Source organism: Indicator indicator, chromosome 12 (assembly GCF_027791375.1).
Source record: "Indicator indicator isolate 239-I01 chromosome 12, UM_Iind_1.1, whole genome shotgun sequence".
Classification (NCBI taxonomy): Eukaryota; Metazoa; Chordata; class Aves; order Piciformes; family Indicatoridae; genus Indicator; species Indicator indicator.
Window position 1 is genome coordinate 23969057 of NC_072021.1, and position 24367 is coordinate 23993423.

The 24367-nt window shown below is 55.0% G+C and overlaps 1 protein-coding gene across 1 annotated transcript; it reads left to right on the forward strand.

The window, feature by feature from the left end:
* The first annotated feature begins 3345 nt into the window (after positions 1-3345).
* LOC128970439 (1-phosphatidylinositol 4,5-bisphosphate phosphodiesterase gamma-1-like) lies at positions 3346-21475 on the forward strand. The gene is made up of 32 exons (XM_054385617.1): positions 3346-3571; positions 9323-9472; positions 9580-9673; positions 9786-9833; positions 10285-10369; positions 10473-10553; positions 10645-10679; positions 11228-11300; positions 11411-11512; positions 11593-11711; positions 11806-11891; positions 12092-12212; positions 12312-12480; positions 12739-12858; positions 13113-13220; positions 13324-13511; positions 13728-13928; positions 14056-14175; positions 14652-14835; positions 15149-15226; positions 16316-16419; positions 16641-16737; positions 17299-17365; positions 17649-17812; positions 18133-18229; positions 18367-18591; positions 18907-19055; positions 19446-19560; positions 19799-19960; positions 20160-20248; positions 20370-20554; positions 20633-21475. Exons 1-32 carry the CDS (start codon positions 3352-3354, stop codon positions 20682-20684), a joined length of 3888 nt encoding a protein of 1295 aa, XP_054241592.1. The 5' UTR covers positions 3346-3351; the 3' UTR covers positions 20685-21475.
* The last annotated feature ends 2892 nt before the right edge of the window (positions 21476-24367 follow it).

The following is a 24367-nucleotide window of genomic DNA, read 5'->3' on the forward strand; positions in this document are numbered from 1 at the left end:
TTGGGTTCATGGCTTCTCTCTGATTCACAGAATCACAGAATGGTTTGGGTTGGAAGCCACCTTAAAGATCATCTAGTTTCAACCCCCATGCCATGGGCAGGGACACCTTCCACTAGAACAGCCTGGCCTTGAACAACTCCAGGGAGGGGCATCCATAACTTCCCTGGGCCACCTGTTCCAGTGTCTCACCACCCCCACAGTAAACAGTAAGCATCACTCTGCTCTCCCAGCAGCTCTACCATATCCCAGCACCTCCTCTAACTCACACAGATGGGTCACATGAGGGGTTTTAAGAGAAACACACGGATTTTGGGTACTCATCACCACCTTTATGGGGCAGGTGAGCAGGAAGCTCCAGTTCTCCTGTCCCTTCCATCCTCTGTGGGGTGCTTTGCTCTGGTGCCACCTTGCTTAAAGCTTTGCTCTGGAGAAGCTAAAATAAAATCAGTGAGCCCATTTCAGGCTGCAAACAGAGCATTCCTTCTCCACCCCCACGCTTTGGATGGACATCAGAAGCCAACCCCAGGCTGTTAAATCCCCTGTGTGAAAACAATCTTCTGTTCTGCTCCTCAGTCCACCGCGGCGGGCTGCGGTCGGGATGTTCAGTTCCCAAACTTGTGTTCGGGAAGAGGGGGGCTCCAAAATGGGATTTGCCTGGAAATAGAAAACATAAACACAAGAAGCCAGTATCTCAGCAGCCTTATTGCCTTCAACAAAAGCTGATTCTGTTCCAGAGAAGAAGGAAAACAGAAGTTAATTCATGGAAAAAGAAAGGAAAAAAAAAATCCTTCAGGATCTCATTTCAACCCCATCTGTCCCCTAATTCTTTGGGAAAGGGCCAGGCCAAAGATTCATAGAAAGGTTTGGGTTGGAAGAGACCTTGAAGATCATCTAGTTCCAACCCCCCTGCCCTGGGCAGGGACACCTTCTACTAAATCAGGTTGCTCAAGGCCTCATCAAACCTGGCCTTGAACACCTCCAGGAAATGAGCATCCACAACCTCCCTGGGCAACCTCTTTCACTGTCTCACCTACTTCACTGTGAAGACCTCTCCCTGCTCTCCAATCAAGACCGTTAGTGTGGGGCCAACCCTCATGGAGGTCAAAGCCTCAATGTCTTAGCCCTCACTGAACCACTGCCAGGGGGCATAAAACTGCTCCGTGAACATCCAGCCCTGATGGAGTCAGAATCACAGAATGGTTTGGGTTGGAAGTGCCTTGTTGAAGGTCCAGAAAGGGACCTGGGGGTACTGATTGACAGCAGCTGAACATGAGCCAGCAGTGTGCCCAGGTGGCCAAGAGAGCCAATGGCATCCTGGCCTGCATCAGGCATAGTGTGGCCAGCAGGAGCAGGGAGGTCATTGTACCCCTGTACACAGCACTGGTTAGGCCACACCTTGAGTACTGTGTCCAGTTCTGGGCCCCTCAGTTTAAGAAGGACATTGAGACACTTGAACGTGTCCAGAGAAGGGCAACGAGGCTGGGGAGAGGCCTTGAGCACAGCCCTATGAGGAGAGGCTGAGGGAGCTGGGGGTGTTTAGCCTGGAGAAGAGGAGGCTCAGGGGAGACCTCATGGCTGTCTACAACTCCCTGAAGGGAGGTTGTAGCCAGGAGGGGGTTGGTCTCTTCTCCCAGGCAACCAGCACCAGAACAAGAGGACACAGTCTCAAGCTGTGCCAGGGGAGGTTTAGGCTGGAGGTGAGCAGAAAGTTCTTCACAGAGAGAGTGGTTGGCCATTGGAATGGGCTGCCCAGGGAGGTGGTGGGGTCACCATCCCTGGAGGTGTTCAAGAGGGGACTGGATGTGGCACTTGGTGCCATGGTTTAGTAGTCATGAGGTCTTGGCTGACAGGTTGGATTTGATGATCCTTGAGGTCTTTTCCAACCTTATCGATTCTGTGATATCTGCCACTGCTATTGGGGTCATCACTGCTCTTCATCTTTTTTGACTGAAATTCACATGGGTGTGCGAGTGGATGGGACCTTGAGTTCCTCTTGATCTCACCCTCATTTATTTCTTCCCAAGTCTGGATTTTCCTTTCTCCAAGATCTTTCCAAATTCCTCCACAAAGCATCTGTCCCCACAGAACCATTGGATCTTTGTCCATCCAGCACCCATCAGAGGGACCAAACAGGAGCTGTGACACCAAGCCCTGTCCTGTGCTGCCTTTCCCCCTCTCTCCAGATGAGTTTCAGTCCCCTCACTGCAGCCCCCACCCCTTTCTCCCCACACATTTGAGGCAGGACAAAACTCGTGACATCAGTGACTGCAGTCCTGGTCACTCATGGAGCTTCCAGCCCCAGATCACTGACACAGTGAGGACAAGCAGGAGTTAAATCTAGAGCAGCCACTTTCCATGTCTTTAACCCTTTTTTATCCCAACCTTTCCACCCAGACAACCTGATCCCACGGTGCTCCCCAGGATGGTGGCGGCAGCCCTTGGGTTATCGTCTCCAAAAGCCGGTCCCCATTTTGAGTGCCTCTAGATGTCACCCTCAGCCGGTTTTTTTCCCTGGCTGGGATTTGCCTTTCTCCAAGATCCTGCATTTTTTTTTCCGATCCCTTTCTGATCCCTTTCCGGCCATGTGTGATTGCCGTTTCCTCTGGGCGTCCATTTCATCAGCCCGAAAATTAAGAAGCAGCGGAGGAGAGAGGGGTGGCGGGTGGCTGCTGGGGAGGTCCCCTCCTCCTCCTCCTCCACCTTCTCCTCCTCTTCCTCCACCTCCTCCTCCTCCTTCTCATCCACCACCACCACTCTCCACCATCCCACATCCTATCCCACCAGGATCTCTCACCGCTTCCTCAGCTTGGCCGAACACCCCCCTCGACACCCCCATCGTCGCTCCCCAGTTCCAACCCCGGCCCCGCTTGGCCCGGCGGCCGGGGTGGGGGGACCCACCACCTCCACGCCGACACCTTTGGGGTGACTTGGCTTTTTTTTTTTTCCCTTCTCCTCCGGCTCCCCACACCATCTTCTTTCACCCACAAAGGTGTTTCCACCATCTCTCTACGGCGGCCGGATGGTTTTTCTCCCCCTCAGCTCTCAACTAGAAGGCCGACACGAGCGGAGCCCAACATCTTCTCTCCCACCGTCGCTGGATGCCAACGCCGGGGCCGGATTCAGCCTCGGCGAGAAGGTCACGGCACCTCCAGCCCAGCCTTTTCCTCCTTGCTGTCACCAAGCCTGCGTGGTGGCCGCGGTGTGGCGGTGGGGACGTCGGCCGTAAAGGAAACCCACGCCCGGGGCGAGCGGAGAAGATCCCCAGGGAGCTCTCAGATCTTCGGTTTGCCCTCTCCTGCATGAGACAGCCTCGGCTCTGCGGCTCCGCCGGGCGATGGCCGCGCACTGAAGATGTCCATGGCCAGGCTCAACAGCGTCAATGGCTTTCTGGAGGACGGCAGGATGGAGGCAGGGGACATGGGCAGGATTCTGCGCTGCCTGGAGATGGGTACTGTCCTCACCTTGTTCTATCAGAAGAAGTCGCAGAGGCCGGAGAGAAGGACCTTCCAGGTGAAGCTGGAGACCCGGCAGATCATCTGGAGCCGGACGCCCGAGAAGGTGGAGGGGGACAGTGAGTATCGATGGCTGTGGCACTGGGGACCGGGGTCGTGCTGGTGAGGTGTCCACCTATGGTGGGGGGTACCTGGCTGTGGAGTTCCTGGTCGTGGTGGGATGTCCTGCTGCAGTGGGGTGACTGGCTGTGGGGTGCCTGGATGTGGTGGGGTCCCCTTCCATGGCGGGATGACTGTAGGGTGTCCAGCCATGCTGGGAAGTCCTACTGTGGTGGGGTGATGGGTTGTGGGGTACCTGGACTTGCTGGGGTGTCTGGTCATGGGGTGGCTGGATGTGATGGGATGCCCTACCATGGTGAGATGTCCTATTGTGGTGGGATTCCTGGCTGTAGTGGGATGCCCAACCACAGTGAAGTACCTGGTGGTGATGAGTTGACTGGCTGTGGTAGGGTGCCTACTGTGGTGGGGTGCCTGGTCATGGTGGGGTGCCCAGCCATGATGAGAAGATGTCAAGATATGTTGGAGGACCTGGACATGGTAGGGTGCCCAACCATAATGGGACCCCTGGCCATGATGGGGTGCTTGGGCATGATGCGGTGCCTTGCTGTAGCAGGATGGCCAATTGCAATGGGATGTCCTCCTGTGGTGGGATGTCCAACCATGGTGGGGTGCCCAGAGATATAAATGTAGGAGCTGCTGGGCTGAGCCACCCTCACCTCTTCCAGCCCATCTCATGTTGCCATGAGGGTCAAACTGCTGCCAGTTCATCTCTGGGGGTTTAGGTCCTCCCAGGCAAGGAAATTAAGGAGCTGGCTACCACTTTGCCTTCTCGTGGTTCCTTTAACCCCAAAACTGGGGAGCTCAGGCTGCTGGGGCAGGCAGAAGCAGGAGCTGGAACGTGGTGGTGGCCCCATGCAACCCAGAAAGAACTTGGCCAGCTGGGATTTGGCCCATGTGTGTTAATGATGTCAGTGCAAAGTTTGGTGGCCCTGGGATCCAGCACAGGAGGTGCTCCCACTGGAGCATCCATAGTCACCCTTGTTGGTGGGTTAACCAGTGGCTAGTAGGCTATTGGGCCATATTCCCACCACTAGTCATCAGTGGAGGTCCATGCCTTGGTGCTCTTTACCTGGTTGCTTGTTACCTCAAGGCTTGCACCTCCCCTTAAATTGAGCTAAAAAGAGCCAGTAGATGAAAACATGAGGTTGTGGTGATGTGGATCCATACCATGTGAGGACGAACCCAGTTTTGGGGTATCACCTCACCTGGATGATGGCAAAGCCCATCATGGAGGTTTGGGAGCTGACAGGTGCCATTTCCCTCGGGGTCTTGGGGAATGTCCTTAAAAATTGCCCATCTAAAAATCACCACCCACCACTTTTTTTGTACAAGATGGAGCAAAATCCACTTCCACTGAAGAGGGGACAACCCTGAGCCAGGCTGACAGCCACAGAGAAGCTTTGAACTGAGAAAGAGGGTGGCACCTGGAGATGAGCATTGTCATGAGCTGAATCCATGCTTGTCTGGGCCTGCTGGGTGCAGGAGCAGACTTGTGGGAGGAGGGAGAGGAGGAGGGATAGGCAAGAGGAGGAAGGACATCCAATTTTGGAGGGGTCCTCATGTGGAAGAGTTCATTCTTCACTCATGAAACTAACATGTTCAGGAGCTGAGTTGGGCTCTCAGGTTGCTTCTGGTGTCCTGCCTCAGTTTCCCCACCAGTGTTTTGGCTTCTCCATGTCACAGTCCAAAACCCACCATGGGAATAAATGGCCAACCATCCTCCAGGGACATCCCCCTGGAAATGGGACAATCCTGCCATCCAACCCCACCACTCAGGCCTGGATGGGACTAATTCCACTGTCTTGGTGGTGAGATGTAGCACCTTCACCCCTGCTCCAGCCCTGCTCCAGCCCTGCTCCATGCTCACTTGTCCTCCCACTAGCCATGATAGGGAAGTGCAGGGATCTCTGCTTCACCCTTAGAGCCCTGTGTCCAACCTCACGCCTGTCCAGACCATTTCAAATCCCTTCTTCATCCAGACCTCCCACTTGTGGAGGGATTAGTGGGGACAACTGACAGCTCTGATGTCTCTGTTAGGGCCTTACAGGACTAGGACACAGAGCCTGGCTCTACTCAGTCCATGCAGGATAATTACAGGCTGTTACACAGCCAGTGGAAGCGTGGCCATGTTGATGGGCTCACCTGGAGCATCACCTCCAAAATCAACCTCATCGTGGAGGGTTTCCAATTCATCACCCTCAGCAGACCCCAGCCCAAGCATGCAGTCAGGTGGGAAACTGCAAGAAATTTCCCCCCATAGAGGAGAATCTGAGCTGTCACATGTCCTACCAGAAACGACGAGGGGACATGGCTTGTGCCACCATGGACTTCCCAGCACAACCATTCCCTCCAGCCACTTCGCTTTGTTTTTCTCCTTACAGATGAAGAACACTCCCAGGCTCTCAACATCCCTAAAAGCCATGGGGCAGAACCTGCTCCTCCATAATCTCCCAACCGTTTCAAATCTTCTTTGCACCAAATCTTTTTTTGCATCAGAAGAGGGAGGGGGGAAAGAAAAAAGGGATTTTCACAGCTGGAACCAACTTCCAGAGTGTTTTTAATCGCCCGGGACCCCTGAGACAATGTGGGGAGGAGTTTGGAGACATAGTTGTGACATGATGGCTGCAAATCCGCTGCAGATGTGGTTTCCAGGAAGCCACCAGCCCTGGTGCATTGTGCAGTCCTGCGCCGCTCCCTCTTCCTTCAGCTCTTTGTGGGGCTGGCATGTTTGTCCTGAGGAGAAGGATTTGGGGGTGGTGGTGGGTGAAAAGCTGGACATGAGCTGCCCAGAGCTCATGATTCCCAGCAGTGTAGGCAGCAGGTGGAGGGAGGGGATTCTGCCCCTCTGCTGAGACTCCACCTGCAGTGCTGGGGCCAGCTCTGGAGTCCCAACCCAAGAAGGAACTGCTTGAGCAGGTCCAGTGGAGCCCATGAAAATGATTAGAGGGCTGGAGCACCTCTGCTGTGAGGACGGGCTGAGAAAGTTGATGCTGTTCAGCCTGGAGAAGAAAAGGCTCCAAAGTGACCTTCTGGTCTTTCGAGGGGGTCTGTAAGATGGGGACAATTTTTTATCAGGGACCTGTTTTGACAGGACAAGGGGTGATGGTTTGAGACCAAAAGAGGGGGATTCAAACTAGGTCTAAACAAGAAATTCTTCACGGTGAGGGTGGTGAGACCCTGACCCAGGTTGCCCAGAGTGATGGGGGATGTCCCATGCCTGGAACCTGAATCCCTAGGTCAGGTTGTTTGGGGCACTGAGCAATCTGCTCTAGTTGCAGATGTCCCTGCTGGCTGCAGGGGGTTGCACAAGATGACTTTGAAGGTCCCTTCAAAAACATTTGTTGACTTGATGATTCTGTGATAATTGGCAGCACCCAGATATCAGGTCCGAGGATGGATCATGAAGATGTTGAGCTGGGACTTGTTGGTGGAACACTGGTAGCCACTGGCTTCTTGCTTCTCCCTGTCACCCTGTGGATGGGCAGTTTTGGGGACAAGCAGCTGTTTTTCAGCCAGTAAAGTCCTCTTTACCCCCAGATACCTCCCTGTTTGTCCCAGAGGGTTTGCTCCAAGCCATGGAGGCTGCAGAGAGTTACCACCAAGGTCTCATTTATGAAGATCTGGTCCTAAATAAAAGCTTGTACAAGGGTGCAGACCTCCTGTGTCCAGCTTATACTACCTCCCCCTCCTCCCCCCGGCCCAGATCCATGAAATCCGGTTTGTGGTCATCCAGGCTGGATGAAGCCTCCAGTGTGTTCCAGTCTTCTCTTTTCCTTCCCTCTTTTCTTGCTTCATCAGCCCAACTTCTCCCCCTATCCCGTATTCCTTGTCCAGCTTTGCTCTGGATTTAGGATGAAGGTGGAGGTGTTAAAAAAGATGTGTGGACATGGCACTTAAGGACATGGTTTAATGGCCATGGTGGTGTTGGGTTGATGGTTCTTAGATCATCTTAGAGATCTTTTCCAACCAAAACAGTTCTGTGATTCTGTGACTCTGGATTTAGGATTAGGATGGAGTCACCCTCTCTGGAGGCGTTCAAGAAACATGTGGACATGGTGGCACTTCAGGACATGTTTTAATGGCCACTGGTGGCATTGGTTTGATGGTTTTTAGATGATCTCAGAGGTCTTTTCCCACCAAAACAATTCCAAGATTCCACAGTCAAGGCACCAGCAGCCCTTCCTCACCACCAGCACAGCATAGGAAACACAGCTGGGCTGGAAATTCTCCAGGAAATGACCCATTTCCTGGCAGGACAATACCCCAGCGCCGTGATCCGGCCACTCTTGGCCATACAAAGGTCCTTTCCGGTGCTGATGGTTCAGCTCCAGATCATGAAGCTGCCCAAAAGGTTGATGCTCATGGGATCGAGATCAGCTTTGGCTGTTATTAATCATCTCATCATATTACTATTCTGCTCCTGGTGAGATGTGTCTACTTGGCCAAGGAGGGGCTGGGAATGTCCCCTGGTAGTGTAGTGGTGAGGAAGACCACAGTCCGGAAACCCAACCCTCCTGCAGCCAATGGGGCTTTATATAGCAGGATAATGAGGGAGCAGTGTGGCAGGAAAGAACCACCCTGTGGTCCAGGGCTGCTGGAGCTCCAAATTGCCACCTTTGGGTAGATGTCTTCAATTAAAAGATGAGCTCAGCCTGCATGAGCTGGGGGGGTAGAAGTGGCTGGAGATGAGGTGGTTGGGATGGGGCAGGCTGAGCCCGGAGGACACGTGGCACCCACAAAGCTGGAAAAGCAGTGGGCAACACTGCTGGGGTGCCACATCCTGGGGATATGAGTCTCTGGAGGACACATAGGAGTGGCTGAAACTGCATACATGGTGGCAGTGCTGCAGGGATACCTCTTCTAGGAACAGGGATCCCTGGAGGACACATGGACCCAGCACCCATTGTGCTGCAGGGACACCACCCTGGGGACATGGATCCCTGGAGGACACATGAACCCAGCACCCATGGTGCTGTCACACCAGGGCATCAGTACTGCAGGGACACCTCATGCTGGGGACATGGCTTCCTGGAGCACACATGGACCCAGCACCCATGATGCTGACATGCAAGGGCAGCAGTGCTGCAGGGACATCCCGCCCTGGGGACATGGGTCCCTGGAGGACACATGAGCACAGCACCTATGGTTCTGTCATGCAAGAACAGCAGTGCTGCAGGGACATCCTGTCCTGGGGACATGGGTCACTGGCCATGGCCATCGTGCACCAACAGGCAGTGCTGTGGAGATGCCCCATTCTGGGGATAAGGCTCCTTAGGTGACACATGGTCTGCTGGCAGTGCTGTGGAGATGCCCCATCCTGGGGACAAGGCTCCTTAGGTGACACATGGTCTGCTGGCAGTGCCATGGGGATGCCCCATCCTGGGGACAAGGCTCCTTAGGTGACACATGGTCTGCTGGCAGTGCTGTGGAGATGCCCCATCCTGGGGACAAGGCTCCTTAGGTGACACATGGTCTGCTGGCAGTGCCATGGGGATGCCCCATCCTGGGGACAAGGCTCCTTAGGTGACACATGGTCTGCTGGCAGTGCCATGGGGATGCCCCATCCTGGGGACAAGGCTCCTTAGGTGACACATGGTCTGCTGGCAGTGCCATGGGGATGCCCCATCCTGGGGACAAGGCTCCTTAGGTGGCACATGGTCTGCTGGCAGTGCCACCTGCTGCTGCCTGAGTGTGTGGTGGCAGGGTGTGAAGGTGCCAGGGGACAATCCCACGTTGCTGTGTGCCTACAGTCGACATCCGGGAGATCAAGGAGATCCGGCTGGGGAAGAACTCGCGGGACTTCGAGCGCTACCCCGAGGACGCTCGCAAGCTGGACTTCAGCATGTGCTTCATCATCCTCTACGGCATGGACTTCCGGCTGAGGACGCTCAGCGTGGCTGGTGCGTGGGCTCCATCCTCATTCCACCTGGCCACCCCTGGGCTCTCATCCCATCACCGACCCCATCTTCCCCGTCCTCACCTCACCACCTTCCCTTTTCTCCTCCAGCTTTCTGCGAGGAGGACATCAACTTGTGGATAACAGGTCTCAACTGGCTGGTGGCAGACACCCAGAAAGCCCAGACCCCGCTGCAGATCGAGAGGTGAGGAAGGACCAGCAGGTCCCATTTCATGGTCACCATCTGGAGGACAAAGCCCACCCTGGCTTTGGTTCCTCATGGGGCTGAGCACTGTCTGCCATCCCTTCCTTCCCAGGTGGCTGCGGAAACAGTTTGATGGGATGGACCGGTCGCGGGAAGGCAGGTGAGCACCACCCCATACCAGGAAGTGGCTGGTGGGCTTGGCTGGGCAGAGCACCCCAAATCTGGACCCCAATGTCCTGAGGGCTGCTATTGCATTTCCACAAGTGCCAGGTGGGTCTGAACTATCAATGCAGCCCATAAACATCTCCCCAGGACAGCAAACCCCCCAAATCAAATTAATTTGGACCAAAATGCTTATGGGGGTGGGCATCATCTCCTGATGGTTCTTGGACATGCTCCTCTCCCCAGCCTCATGCCAGGACTCATGTAATTGTGTGCTGTCCCACAGTGGGGGGCTACAGTCTGGTAGGATGGGAGCCCCACACCAAAGACCAGACTGTACCAGGTTTTAGGGTGAGACCCTTGGTGTTGGGCACTGAGACCCGTTCAGGGGTCCTCCATCCTCCATGGGGTCTGGTCAGCACCCTGACACCATCTACACCCTCCTGCAGCATCACAGTGAAGGACCTGAAGGCCATGCTGCCCCAGGTGAACTACCGTGTCCCAAACATGAGGTTCTTGCGGGACAAACTTGTGGTAAGGATTTCCTGGCTATGCAAGGAGATGGTCTTCAAGCCATCCCTGGTGTCACCAGCGCTGGTTGGGTGGCTCCACTCTCATGAAGCACCATCTCCCACAGGAGGTGGAAGCCAGGAACGAGATGACCTTCTCCCACTTCATCCAGTTCTACAAGAACCTGATGTTTGATGCACAGAAGTCGGTAAGAGCCACAACTTGTCCTCTAAAGCATCTCCCACCCTCACCAATGTGTCCCTCACCAGCTAAGCCTGGCCCTCTCCCTTTTCTTGCAGGTCATTGAGCAGCTGGAGCTCTCCTTCCCTTTGAGGTGAGTATCCAGCGAACTCCATGGCTTCCATTCCAGACAACATTCCAGGAGTTGGATCTGTTGGGTGGGCAATGCAGCCAGGTGGTGGGACAGAGCTGGGGATGGGAGATGGGATGGGAGTGGAGATGGGAGCAAGGATGTGACAAGAGTTGAGCAGGGATGGGAGAAGGGATGAGCAGATATGGAAGTGGGGAATAGGAATAGGGATGGGAGCTGGGACAGGAGTCAGGTTGAGAACAGGGACAGGAGCAGGAATGGGAAGAGACAGTGGAGATAGGAGTGAGGATGGGAGCAGGGCTGAACAAGAATGGGAGTGGAGATGGAAGCACGGGTCTGAGCAGGAATGGTTGTGGAGGTGGGAGCAGGGATGGGTGCTACAGATGTAGGAGCACGTCACCTGCACTCTCCCCAGGCCCCCTGTGCAGCTGGCAGGACTGGGGGGCATCATAAGGCTGAGCTTCAGGTGGACATTGGTGACCTCAACCTCTTCATGGGGTCTATCCCAACTCCTGGTCCTGGTCCCCACTGATGGCTGCTCCATGTCCCAGGAATGTGGACCGCCCCGAGCTGTGCCAAATCTCCCTCTATGACTTCCAGAAGTTCCTGCTGCATGACCAGAAGGTAGGTGCTCTGAGACACCTCCATGGCATCACTCTTAGCTTCAACCTGGGACCTCCATGGGATGTCCCAGCCCATATCCTCTTGTAACAATGGCCATGTTTCCACCCCAGGAAGCCTGGGCGAGTGACGTGGGCATGGTGAGGGACTACATGTGCAGCTACCTCAAGGAGGGCTGCAACGAGGCCACGGACCCCTCCTTCCAGCTGGATGAGGTAGGTGGCCCCACACAGCTCCCACCCAAGGGTGTCTCCTTGTCCACATCAGGCTCTAACCTCTCTGCTTCCCTCCCCAGTTCCTCACGTACCTCTTCTCCAAGGAGAACATGGTGATGGACTCCAAGTATGAGCGCGTGGTGCCCGAGGAGATGAACCACCCCCTGTCCCAGTACTGGATCTCCTCCTCCCACAACACGTAAGGACAGGGTGGGCTCTCCTTGGGGTCCTCTGTGAGCATCTCATCACCTTCATCAAGGTAGCCACTGATGGTCCTTCTCACTCCTCTGCAGGTACCTAACAGGGGACCAGTTCTCCAGTGAGTCCTCCCTGGAGGCGTACGCCCGCTGCCTGCGCATGGGCTGTCGCTGCATTGAGTGTGAGTCCCACCAGAACCCTATAGTGATGCTCAGTCTCCCCCAGGAATTTCATGGTCCCTCAGACAGACCATCCTCCTCACCCATCCCATGGCACTGGGGTTGGAGGGGGGTCGTCTATGTCCTTTAGGGGCCCAAAGACTTGGTCCCCAGTGCATGGTTGGTGACCAGAACATGTTAACCAAGGTGTCTCCTCACTCAGTGGACTGCTGGGATGGTCCAGATGATCTCCCCATCATCTACCATGGCCACACGCTCACCTCCAAGATCAAGTTCCTGGATGTGCTGCACACCATCAAGGAGCACGCGTTCGTCACCTCTGAGTAGGCTCCAGCCCCCCAGCAGCACCCCAGTTCTGGGCCCAACAGGCAACCTCTCCCTCACCTTCATCTGAGGTCACCATTCCCACCTACTTCTTCCAGGTTCCCCATCATCCTCTCCATTGAGGATCACTGCAGCATTGTCCAGCAGAGGAACATGGCCTCCCACTTCAAGAAGGTCTTTGGGGACATGCTGCTTACCAAGCCAGTGGACATCAATGCTGATGAGTTGCCCTCACCCACACAGCTCAAGAAGAAGATCCTAATAAAGGTATGGAGTGGACACCACCTGCCTTTGCAGGGGGGCACAAAGACCATGTTGGGCTGGGTGGGATGATGATTCTCCCAAGTCTTGGGACCCAAGAGCAATATCTGTGCCCAAGTAGGGCATCTTCAATGTTCTACTGCAAGAGATGGTCAAGGGGATCATGGGGTAGTGGAAAGCAATCTGCAGGAACCCACACATGGCCTGAGGGTTAGGAGATCAGTGTGATGGACACCATGATGAGGTCCCTTCTCTTGTCCCCAGCACAAGAAGCTGGTCGAAGGGAACCTGTACGAGGAGGTCTCCACTGCCAGTTACTCAGAGAATGACATCAGCAATTCCATCAAGAATGGCATTCTCTACCTTGAAGATCCCATCGACCATGTAAGGGTCTCTCTGCCAAGGGCAGCCAGGGGTCAGATGGGAATGAGCATTGGGGTTTGGGTTGGACACAGGTTATGGGCTCCCCTAGACCGTTGCAATGCTGTGAGGGACAGGAGGGAGCAGAAACAAGCACATCAAAGTCCCATCCCTCTATGCTATCAACCCAACCCTGGTGATGCTCTTCCTCTGCCATCATGGCGCTCTTCCTCTGCCATCAACCTTCCAACCCTGGTGGTGCTCTTCCTCCCTCCCAGACCTGGAGCCCTCATTATTTTGTCCTGACAAGCAACAAGATCTACTACTCAGAGGAGACATCCCGCTACCAGTTCAATGAGGATGAAGAGGAGGTGGAGCAGAAGGAGGTGGGTGAGGGGCAGGATGCCTGCCATGGGGCAGGGGGATTTAGGGAGGACACCATGGAGAGGGCTAGAGGTTGGCAACACTCATTTTGGGGTGAACTTGTAGGAGTTCAACAACAACGAGCTGCATTTCACCGAGAAGTGGTTCCATGGGAAGCTGGGAGGTGGCCGTGATGGGCGCCAGATCGCCGAGAAGCTGCTCCACGAGTACTGCACCGAGACGGGCGGCAAGGATGGCACCTTCCTGGTGCGCGAGAGCGAGACCTTTGTGGGCGACTACACACTCTCCTTCTGGTAGGACCTCCTTGGTGGAAACAGGATCCCACCCTCCTCAGGCTGGTCTGGGCACCCCACCAAGGGCTGGCCCACCAGTCAGTCCCCAGTGTGGAGATCAGAACGGTTTTTTCCAGGGGGCAATGCCACACTGCTGTGCAGCATGCAGAGCCCTGAGTGGGGGATGGTGGGAACGTGGCCCTGAACTGACTCAGCTTCTCTCCACCACTGTGGCAGGAGGTCCAGCCGGGTGCAGCACTGCCGGATCCACTCACGGCAAGAAGCTGGTGCCACCAAGTTCTACCTGACGGACAACCTGGTCTTTGACAGCCTCTACAGCCTCATCTGCCACTACCGCGAGGTGCCCCTCCGCTGCAATGAGTTCGAGATGCGCCTCACCGACCCTGTCCCCCAGCCCAATGCCCATGAGAGTAAAGAGTGAGGATGCCCCCCACCCCACCCCTTCCATCACCAGCCCCTTCCATCCCTAGTGTCAGATGTGGGTGCCCCCAGGGGCATGGAGATGCTGATGTCAAGCCAGCGCCTCCGTGTTCTGCTTGCCTAGGTGGTACCACGCCAGCCTGACGCGCCTGCAGGCCGAGCACATGCTGATGAGGGTCCCACGAGATGGAGCCTTCCTGGTGCGCAAGCGCAGCGAACCCAACTCCTACGCCATCTCCTTCCGGTGAGCGTAGCCACCTGGGCACCACCACGAGCTTGGTTGGACTCAGGCACGGTTGCCAACTGAGCTGAGAACTGCCTGGCTCATGTCTGTTGTGAGTCCACGGTGGGTGGAAAGGATCTACTCTGGGTCAACAAGGTGACACAGTGGGGTGCATGGTGCTGTCATGGTGGAACCTTATAGCAGCAGTGGTGGGAAAGCCACATCCCTGGTGGCATCACATAGAACCATAGAATAGAATCATAACATCATTAAGGTTGGAGAAGACCTCTAAGTTCATCAAGACTAACCACATTGGACCACCATGTCCACTAAACCGTGTCCCTAAGTGCCCTGTCTACACAATTTTTGAAGACCACCAGGGATGGTGACTCCACCATTTCCCTGGACAACCTGTTCCAATGCTTGAACTGTCCCCACCATGGAGTCAAGGTCCAGCCACCTCTCACATGTCCCCTCCTTGTCTCTCTTGGTCCTAGGGCGGAGGGGAAGATCAAGCACTGCCGCATCCAGCAGGAGGGGCGGCTCTTCATGCTGGGCAGCTCGGCCGAGTTCGAGAGCCTGGTGGACCTCATCAGCTACTATGAGAAGCATCCACTCTACCGCAAGATGAAGCTACGCTATCCCATCAATGAGGAGACTCTGGAGAAGATGGGCACCACTGTGAGTGCTCCCAGTGGTGGGGACGGTGGGAACAGGGGTTCTGTGCCACAGGCGACCAAGACCCATCCCCAGTTCCATCATGGTGGGAAGGTCTCCTTCAGCCTCTTGGTTGAAGCCAAATCAGAACTGGCCAAGCTCATTCCACAGCCATTGTCCATGGTTATAGCTCCACCATAATTCTCTTCCATGTTGGAAAGGGCCATTAGGTCCCTCTTAACCTCCTCTTGATCACGCTGGTAGCTCAGCTCCCACCACATCCCCTTGCTGCCCCTGTCCACATCCTGGTCACCCATTCAGGCATTTCTCCTTGCAGGAACTGGACTATGGAGCTCTGTATGAGGTGCGGACCCCCCACTTCTACGTAGAGGCCAACAAGATGCCAATGGCCAGGGTAAGGGGCTGAGCTGGTGTCCCTAGGTGGTGGAGGGTGATGGGACATGACAATTCTAGTGCTGGAGGTGCAGAGTGATCCCCCAACAGACTTACCACAACTCCCACCACTGACTTGAGAAGTGGTGGTGTTTTGCTGTGTTTTTCTGACCTTCAAGCAATGCTGGACCCTTCCCATATCACCATCACCTGGGGGCAATCCAAGCTCCAGTGACAGCATTGTCACAAAGTGGTGGGTAGGACAGGTCTGGTGAGAGCCCAGCCTGGAGCAAGGACCTGGCCCAAGTTAGTCTCAACAGCAAGGAAAGCCCCATGGACTCTTTTGCACTGGGGAACCCCAAAAAGAGCAGTTTTAAGGTCAGTTCCCAGGTAGTGCAGTCTCCATCTTCCAAGGCTTTTGGGAGTGAGCTGGTCTTGGAACTTACCCAGCCTCCATTCTTGGAAATTTTTGGTACCAGGATTGTCTTGGGCTTGACCTAGTCTCTCTCCTCAGAGGGTTTTGAGATTGGGCTGATTTTAGAGCTGACCCTGGAGGAGGCTGGACTGTGGAGCCCCAGGGTTCCTCCACTGTAATCCTGCAATGCCATGATCCAGCACCGGTCCAGCCTTCAAGGTCCCTTGTGCAGCAGAGCAGTGTTCAGGCTAAGACCAAATGTGGGAAAGTTTAACCCAAAGGGACTGTGGTGGCATCATGGGATTAACCCCTTCAGTGCACCAGGAGAAACCACTGGAGCACCCAGAAGAATCATAGAATGGCTTAGGTTGGAAGGGACCTGAGATATCTGCTCCAACATTCCTGCCATGGGCAGGGATACCTCTTAACTAGATTTGGTTGCTCAGGGCCTCAGAAGAGCCCAATTCGCTCTGAAGTGGTCCTGCAGGACCACAAACACCTCCAGCCCTTTTGTGCCCTCTAACACATCCCTCTGCTGACACAAGTGATTTAGGGACCATGTTTAGGATTTAGGACCCTCAGGAGCCTCCATCTTCCACCATGCGGGGTTGAGAGGCTAGGCTGAGTGGGACACACTACCCACCAACATCTCCAAGCGTTGGGTGGTGACACCTGTCCCTCTTGTTGGTGTCCCAGTGCACAGTGAAGGCCTTGTATGACTACAAAGCTCAGCGGGAGGATGAGCTGTCATTCTGCAAGCAAGCCATCATCCACAACGTCGACAAGCAGGACGGCGGCTGGTGAGGGCAGCTGGCTGGCCCTTGGGACATCACTGCGGGGGGAAGGTGGAGGGGACACCCTGAGCTTTCATCCTGTGATGGGTTTTAACTGCCTCCTTTTCTGTCCGTCCCTCCCCTGCCAACCCCTTCTCCCGCCACCCCCTGACATGGCACGCAGCATGGTGACCCCTGTCCCACCGCCCCAATCGCTCCGTTTGCCTTGATCCTCTCACCCCTTGCAGGTGGCGAGGGGACTATGGGGGCAAGAAGCAGCTGTGGTTCCCGGCCAACTACGTGGAGGAGATCGTCAGCACACAGGCACAGGAGCAGGATGAGGCTGTGAGTGCTGTGGGCTGAGGCCACCTGAGATGCTCCCAGCTCTGTGCCAATCTGGACAATCCAGAGGCTGGGGGATGTTCCTGGCCCCATGCTAGCCCAGGTCTTCTCTGGCAGCTGGGAGATGCTCATGGTCCTGCTTGATCCCAGATCCTTCTCCAGAGGCTGGGAAATACTCATGGTCCTGCTATGGTTTGGACCCTTATCTGAAAGCCAGGGGCTGCTCATGGTCCTACTTTAGCCCAGATCCTTCTCCAGAGGCTGGGAAATACTGATGGTCCTGCTACAGCTCAGGGCCTTATCTGAAGGCTAGGGAATGCTCATGGACCTACTTGAGCCCAGATCCCTCTCCAGAGGCTTGGAGATGCTACCAGCCCAGACTAGCTCAGACCCTTCTCCAGAGGCTGGAGGGTGCTCACCTGCAGAGCAGAACAGGTCATATTCCTCACTTTTGCTCAGGCTTGACCAGTTTGGAGGGCTGGAGGGAGGCTTTCAAATGGAGCAGGCACCAGGCTTGGCCTCGCATACTTCTTCCACCACCCTCTCTTCCTTCTTCTCTTGCAGTCATCAGAAAACAGTCCCCTGGGGAACTTCCTGAAGGGCTTCATCGATGTGCCATCCTGCCACGTTGGTGAGTGTCCCAACCACGTCCTCATTGCAGCTATGGGCACCTCTGCTGAAGCTCAGTCATGAGTTGAGGCTCCTCAAACTCATCAGGCAGCTGCCAGCTGGGCTTGTGCTTGGCACAGTGTGGTGGGGAGCAACATGGAGTTGGGCTTGGAGGGATTTGCATGGTGGGGTTCCAGGAGGGGCTGGTGGGGGCCTGGGAGCGGGACCGCTGAGGTTTCGTTTGCTCCACAGAGCCATCCGTTGGGAATGTCTTCAAGTAAAGCCCCCCTCTGATGTCCTTATAGTTATCTCCAAAGACGGGAGGAGCTCCAAACCATTTGTCTTCACCATCCATTCCCAGCAGATGTCCCACGCAGCCCAGTCGCTGGACGTGGCCGCAGATACCCAGGAAGAACTCAGCGAGTGGGTGGCCAAGATCCGAGAGGCCACGCAGAACGCCGACGCCAGGGTGAGGGGCGCCAGGGTGAAGAGGATTCATAGAGTCATAGAATCATAGAATGGTTTGGGTTGGAAGGGACCTTGAAGATCATCTAGTTCCAACCCCTCTGCTATAGGCAGGGACACCTTCCACTAGCCCAGGTTGCTCAAGTCCTCATCCAACCTGGTCTTGAACATCTCCAGAGAGGGGACATCCACAACCTCCCTGGGCAACCTGTTCCAGTGTCTCAGGAAGGGGATGGATGGTTCCATTCCTCTATGGATGGTCTTCAGTGTCTCCAAAGGAGGAGACTGGAGGAAGACCTTCAGCTCCTCTTAACCCCTGTGTAGATGCAAGAGGGGAAGATCATGGAGCGGAGGAAGAAGATCGCGCTGGAGCTGTCCGAGCTGGTGGTGTATTGTCGCCCAGTGCCGTTTGATGAGGACAGTAAGAGCTGGAGAAAGGGGATGATGGGATAAGCATGGGAAGAGATGGGTAGAGGGAACTAAGCAGTGCTGGTGAGCCACCTCCAGGCCACCACACAACTCCCTCTTGTCCACTGACGGTCACCTGGGTGCTTTCAGAGATCGGCACAGACAAGGCGTGCTACAGGGACATGTCCTCCTTCCCGGAGACCAAGGCAGAGAAGTACGCCAACCGCAGCAAGGGCAAGAAGTTCCTGCAGTACAACCGGCGCCAGCTCAGCCGCATCTACCCCAAAGGGCAGCGCCTGGACTCCTCCAACTATGACCCCTTGCCCATGTGGATCTGCGGGAGCCAGCTCGTGGCCCTCAACTTCCAGACACCTGGTAAATCCTGCTCCTGGGCTGGTTGCTGAGCTCATCCTCACAGGTGACCCCAAAAATCACCATCCCCAATGGCTCTGCCCAGGGTCCCGTTGCTGGAGGTGGTGTGGATGATCTCTCCAGCCTTTGTTCTCAGCCTGATGGGGACATCTCCATGCAGTTCTTGGGTGCTTCACGCAAAACCCAACTGCATCTCTTGTGCAGCCTGGGTTGGGGACTCTTAGCAGGGGGTTTGTCAGGGCAAGACCTTCTGCCCAAGGACCTTGAGGGGGTCCCTGAGCCCCACAGCTCAGAGCTTCTCTGTCTTCATGGCCACAGACAAGCCGATGCAGCTGAACCAGGCACTCTTCATGCTCGGTGGTCGCAGCGGCTACGTCCTGCAGCCTGACATCATGAGGGATGAGACTTTTGACCCCTTTGACAAGAACAGCCTGAAGATCGTGGAGCCCATCACAGTCCAGCTGCAGGCAAGTGGGCAAGGACAGCAGGTCCACCTTGAGCTGGTCACCATCAAGATGGGGGCTTGCTTCTTCCTTAGTTTTTGGGTCAACTAGGGGTGGTTTTGACATGTTCCAGCCATAAATTTGCTCCATGGAGTTTTTGACCCCATGATCTCTTGGGTTTGTGGGTCCTTCTCCACATGTGGCATCATCTTTTGTGGGGGACAACCCCACAGTTGCACAAAGCTGAGCCTAACGTGAGTGAGATCAAGGTGGAGGGCAGAAGGTGTGATGGACTAATGATAGCTAAGAACCTTTGGGCAAGCCCAAACCAACTGAGCCACTGGGCTGGTTTGAGGAGTTTTTTGTTGCTTAGCATGGCTGAAACTCATCTTCTTCCTTCTCTTCCTCCCACAGATCCTTGGTGCCCGGCACCTGCCTAAGAACGGGAGGAGCATCGTGTGTCCCTTTGTGGAGGTGGAGGTGTGCGGCTCTGAGTACGACAACAGCAAGAACAAGACAGATGTTGTAGGTGAGGATCCATATGAGTGATGTTCCCATCCATCCCCTGTGCCTTGGGGACAGGTGAGGACACCAGGACAACCCCAGCTGTGTCCTTTGTAGTCCTTTTGGTCATGTAGGTGATGGAGATGGGCTTTGAGGGGGGGTGAAGAGGACAAGCATCTCCCACTAATGAGCTGGTGCCATGCTGGTGATGTCCATGTGTCTAGCCCCACTCTGACCTCCTTGCTCTCTCCTTGCCCCCCAAGCTGACAATGGCTTCAACCCCGTCTGGCTCTTCAAGCAGTTTGTCTTTGACATCAACAACCCTGAGTTCGCCTTCCTCCGCTTCGTGGTGTACGAGGAGGACATGTTCAGTGACCCCAACTTCTTGGCACAAGCCACCTTCCCTGTCAAGGGCCTCAAAACAGGTATAGACCTTCCATCTGCACCATCATCAACATCATAGACTCACAGAACTGTGGAATGGGTTGGGTGGGAAGAGATCTTCAAAGGTCATCTAGTCCAACCCTCTGACAATCATCATCATCATCAACATCTCCTTGGGGCTCTGGCTATGGTGAGGGGCTTGGACCCTGCCACGAGCTCATGTTGTGGTGTTGTGTCCAGGCTACCGCTCAGTGCCGTTGAAGAACAGCTACACCGAGGACCTGGAGCTCGCCTCCCTCCTCATCCACATTGAGATCATCAATGCCAAGGCAGGTGGCCCAGGCATCTTGGGGAACCTTGTACCTCAGTTTCCCCAGCTGAAATGAGGAAAAACAGCACCCTAGGGTGTCCCTTCCACCTCACCAGTCTCATACCCTTGTGTTGGAGCAGGAGGAAGATGAGGAGAATCTATACTCATCCATCCAGCAGCTCCGGGACCGTGCCAGTGAGCTCTCCAGCCAGGTCTCCAGCTACGAGCGCACCAACGGCTGCGACTCGCGCTACCAGCAGCGCCTCGACGAGCTGCGGGCAGCCCAGGAGCGCCTCATGGAGCTCACCGAAGTCCGCAACCGCAAGTGAGTGTCCCTTCTCTGTGCCTTTGGGAGGTCTGTCTTGACAAGGGTCCCTAAGGCCACCACTGTGCTCCCCGCCAGGTTGATGGAGAAGAAGAAGAGGGACCGGCAGATGGTCACCAAACGCAGCTGAGCTGGATGGATACGAGCCCACCAGCCTGCTGTGGATCTTCCCACCGCCTCCTCTTTGGCTGCAACCACCTTTGGAGGTGGGGTGGCTGGATATGGACCACCCCTACCACACCTGGGGCTGGATGACAGCAGCGTGACAAATTTGAGGACAAAAGGGGATTTTGGGTAGCTCTGCCTGTGATCTTTCTCTGTCTGGGTGAGGTGGGACGCTCTGGTTGTAGATCTCGAGTGCCTCCAGCTTCATCCTGTGTCCCCTGGGGGTCACAGTCATATCCTTGTCCCCGTGGGTTGGCCATCACAGCTCCTCTTAATCCTGTGTCCTCCATCTCTTACCACAAGCCCTATGACCTATGGGGAAACTGAGGCACAACCAGCCCAGAATGGGGCAAAGACCAGCCACCTCCATCCTGGGACAGGGAACAGGAGCAGCTGGCAGCGAGGCAGCAGGAGGGGGACACAGGGGACACTTTGCGTGGGGCTAGGGGGACATTTTGTCCCCCCTGCTATAAATATCTGTATTTTCTTCTTTTATCCAGCCTGTACATATGGCCTGGGGTGGGGGTCTGCACCAGCTGGAGTATTAGGGCATGGGGGGGACCCCAAAATGTCCTGAGATGTCCCCATCATGGTCACCAGGGAGAAGGGGACAAGGTATGGCAGTGTCCCATGAAGCAGGGTGGCCAGCAACAGGGTACCCTGAGCAGGCACCAAGCAGACACAGTCAACAAAGTGGTCCCAAAGAGAACAAGGATGTCCCTGAAGTGACACCAGTGTTGGCACCAAACCCTGGGAATGGAGACAGATCCTGCCAGTGGAGGCGGTGCCTGGTGGGGTGGTGGCTGGGGACATCTTGGGGTGTTCCGTGGGATCAAGGGGTCCCGGTGGGGTGGGATCTGTGTATTCTTTGTATGAAAATAAATCTATTTAGCCAATATTTATACCCTGCTGCCAACAGTCTGGTGTCACCTCTCCAGTGCCAGTGTCCCCCCGGGGTGGTGGCTTGGTGGATCCAGTGTGTCAGCCTTGTCCCCATCGCCTGTCCCAGCAGGGGTGGGGACACTTGGACAGTGTGTGGGGGTGTGCTGCCGCGAGCAGGGCTGCCCGAGGAGGGAACACAGAACGTGGGACACATAGCACAGGGCCAGAGGACAAAAGCCACGAGGCAGAGGGCCAAGGAGACACAGGGACCATGGATACCACACTATGGGGATGCAGGAGAGGGGGTGTTGAGGACAGTGGGCCATTGAGATCCAGGGGTTTGGAGACACAGGGCTATGAGGACACAGGGCCATGGAGACATAGCAGTAGGGGACATAAACTCTTGGGGACAGGGGCCTAGGGGACACAGGGACATGCCATGGAGATGAGGCCACGCCGCAGCCCGCAGGGACCCTTCTTGCCACTCGGCGCCCAGCAGGGGACAGAGCCCGCCCCCCTTACCGTTCATTGGCTCCCGCCTTGCTGTCCGCTTCTCCCCATTGGCGGGCGAGCCGGCGGCAGCGAGGCGGGCCGGAAGTGTCGGCGCTGTGGCTGCTCCGCTCTGAACTGCGCCTCCGTGCGATTCGGTGGTGACGGAACGGCGGGTTTGGGGCCAGGGCCGCGGCAGGAGACGGTAAGAGCGAGGAGGGACGGGGCTGGCCTGGCCGGGGTCCCCCTCACCTCTGCCTCCCCCTGCGCTTTCCCCATCGCCCCACAGCGGGGCCTTTACCCCGACTTGGGCGCCTCACGGCCCCTCATGGGGTCATCTCAGCCCCCTATTACCTCAGGGCTGAGCCCCTGGAGACCCGTCCTGTAGCCCAGCCTCACTTTACTGCTTTAATTTCGCTTTAATTTAAGTTATCTGGCGCTTTCCAGGTTTCCCTCAGTCCATCGGTTTCACTGGTAGTTAAAACACCGTAAGCCCAACCAGCGCAGGCTGGTTTGGATGTGCCTTTATTTCTGTTAAAGTGGGAGGGAATTTGGGATACTGTGTGTTAAAGAGATGGCTTATTACTGATGTTTTGTTGTTGTTTTTGATGAGGAAAAAAACACCTGTTTTTTCATGAGTTGTGATAAGGAAAATGGTTTATTCCTGGGGTTTGATGAGGAAAATGGTTTATTTGGGGTTTTTTTCTGAGGAACAGAGTTTATTTGTTTTACTGAGGAAATTTATTCTGGTTTTCCTCTTTTGGCAGCATTTAAAGCAGAGTGAGCTTTATTTTATTCCTTGTGGATAGAGAACTTTAAAGAATCAAGTAAAATAAACCAAAGGTCCTAAAAAGAGATAATTGAGCAGGCTGGGGTTGGGACACAGTGTTGCCCTTTAATTCTGTCCCTTAAATTCACAGTATTTCAAGTTTTTGCCCTGCCAGCTGAGTTACCAAACCTCAGCAGTGAGTTGTGTGGATGAGAATGAGGGAACTGCTGATCACCACGGGATTTTTTCCACTTCCACTGTCACCTCCCCCGTGACTTTGAGGTGGTCATCCCAGAGTGAATGGTGCTGAGTCCCTTTGGCAGAAAGGGAAGAGCATGAGTGTGGTCTGAGCCACCATGGTAGGGTGTTTGGTTGTTGCATCTCTGCCTCTGTGGCTATGGTAGAGTCAGCCAAGCTGGCAGACCCTACTTGAGGAGATCCAGGGGGTTTGGTGGAGTTTGGAGACCAGACCTTCATGTTCTTTCCTAATACTTTACAAACTGAGCTCTCTCAGTGAGAACCTCCAGTGAAGCCCCCAGGAACACCACCCTCCTCCATGTGGAGCTCCCTGCAGCCTTTCTGCCCAAGCTCTGCCTTCGTTCTCCTCTGGACCCACCCCAGCTGCGTTTGGGTTTCCTGCCACAAAGCCTCAAGCATGTTTCTACTTCCCTTAACTGCATCCTCTCAATTCCTCTTTTGGCCACTTCAGTCTTCTAACAAACTTCTACCAGGTGGCTCAGAGCGGAGGCATCATTTTTACTTCCTTAGTTTCCTCCATGACCTAGAAGCAGGCATGTCTCTTGTTTTCTGAATATTGGCCAGGTTCTGTCCACATGCAGGAGGAAGTTTCTATGTTCACCCCGGGTTTGGGTTGGAACAAAATATCTGGGTCCAGGAGAAGTTACATAGGAGAATTGAGTCTTTGCCCTACTTCTATGAGAAGAAAGAAGGGGGTGGAATTTAATGAGGCCTTTCTAGTCTTGTAGAGAACATGACAGACGAGCTCCTGCTCTGGGCAATTTCTTACTGAAAGGGATTAGTAGAGAAGATGAAGCTGGAGTGTACAGTGGGGGGACAGGAGGCAATGGGAACAAGCAAGAATGTGGGAAACTTTGGTTAGATTAATTTTTTTGTTTTCTACCATGAACCACTGGAACAAGGGAGCAGGGAGGCTGTGGGATCTCTGTCATTGCAGATGCTGAAAACTCAACTGCATGAGGCTTTGAGAGGGTGCAGGGCTGGGCTTGAGACCTCTTCCAACCTGAATTCTTCTGAGATGCTGTGATATCACAGTCCCAAAAAGGTGGAGTTTTGAAGGAATCTCTGGAGATCATCCAGTACAATCCCCTGCTAAAGCAGGGTCACCCACAGCAGGTTGCACAGGATCACAATGGCCAGGTGGGTTTGGAATCTCTCCAGAGAAGGAGACTCCACAACCTCTCTGGGCAGCCTGCTCCAGGCCTTTGTTATCCTCAAAGTCAAGAAGCTTCTCCTCAGGTTTAGGTGGA

Coding starts and splice junctions, on each gene's coding strand:
- LOC128970439 (XM_054385617.1), top strand. CDS start 3,352: ATGTCCATGGCCAGGCTCAACAGCGTCAATGGCTTTCTGGAGGACGGC. Junction 14,176..14,651: donor TCCTACGCCATCTCCTTCCG/GTGAGCGTAGCC, acceptor TCTTGGTCCTAG/GGCGGAGGGGAAGATCAAGC. Junction 18,592..18,906: donor CCTCAACTTCCAGACACCTG/GTAAATCCTGCT, acceptor TCATGGCCACAG/ACAAGCCGATGCAGCTGAAC.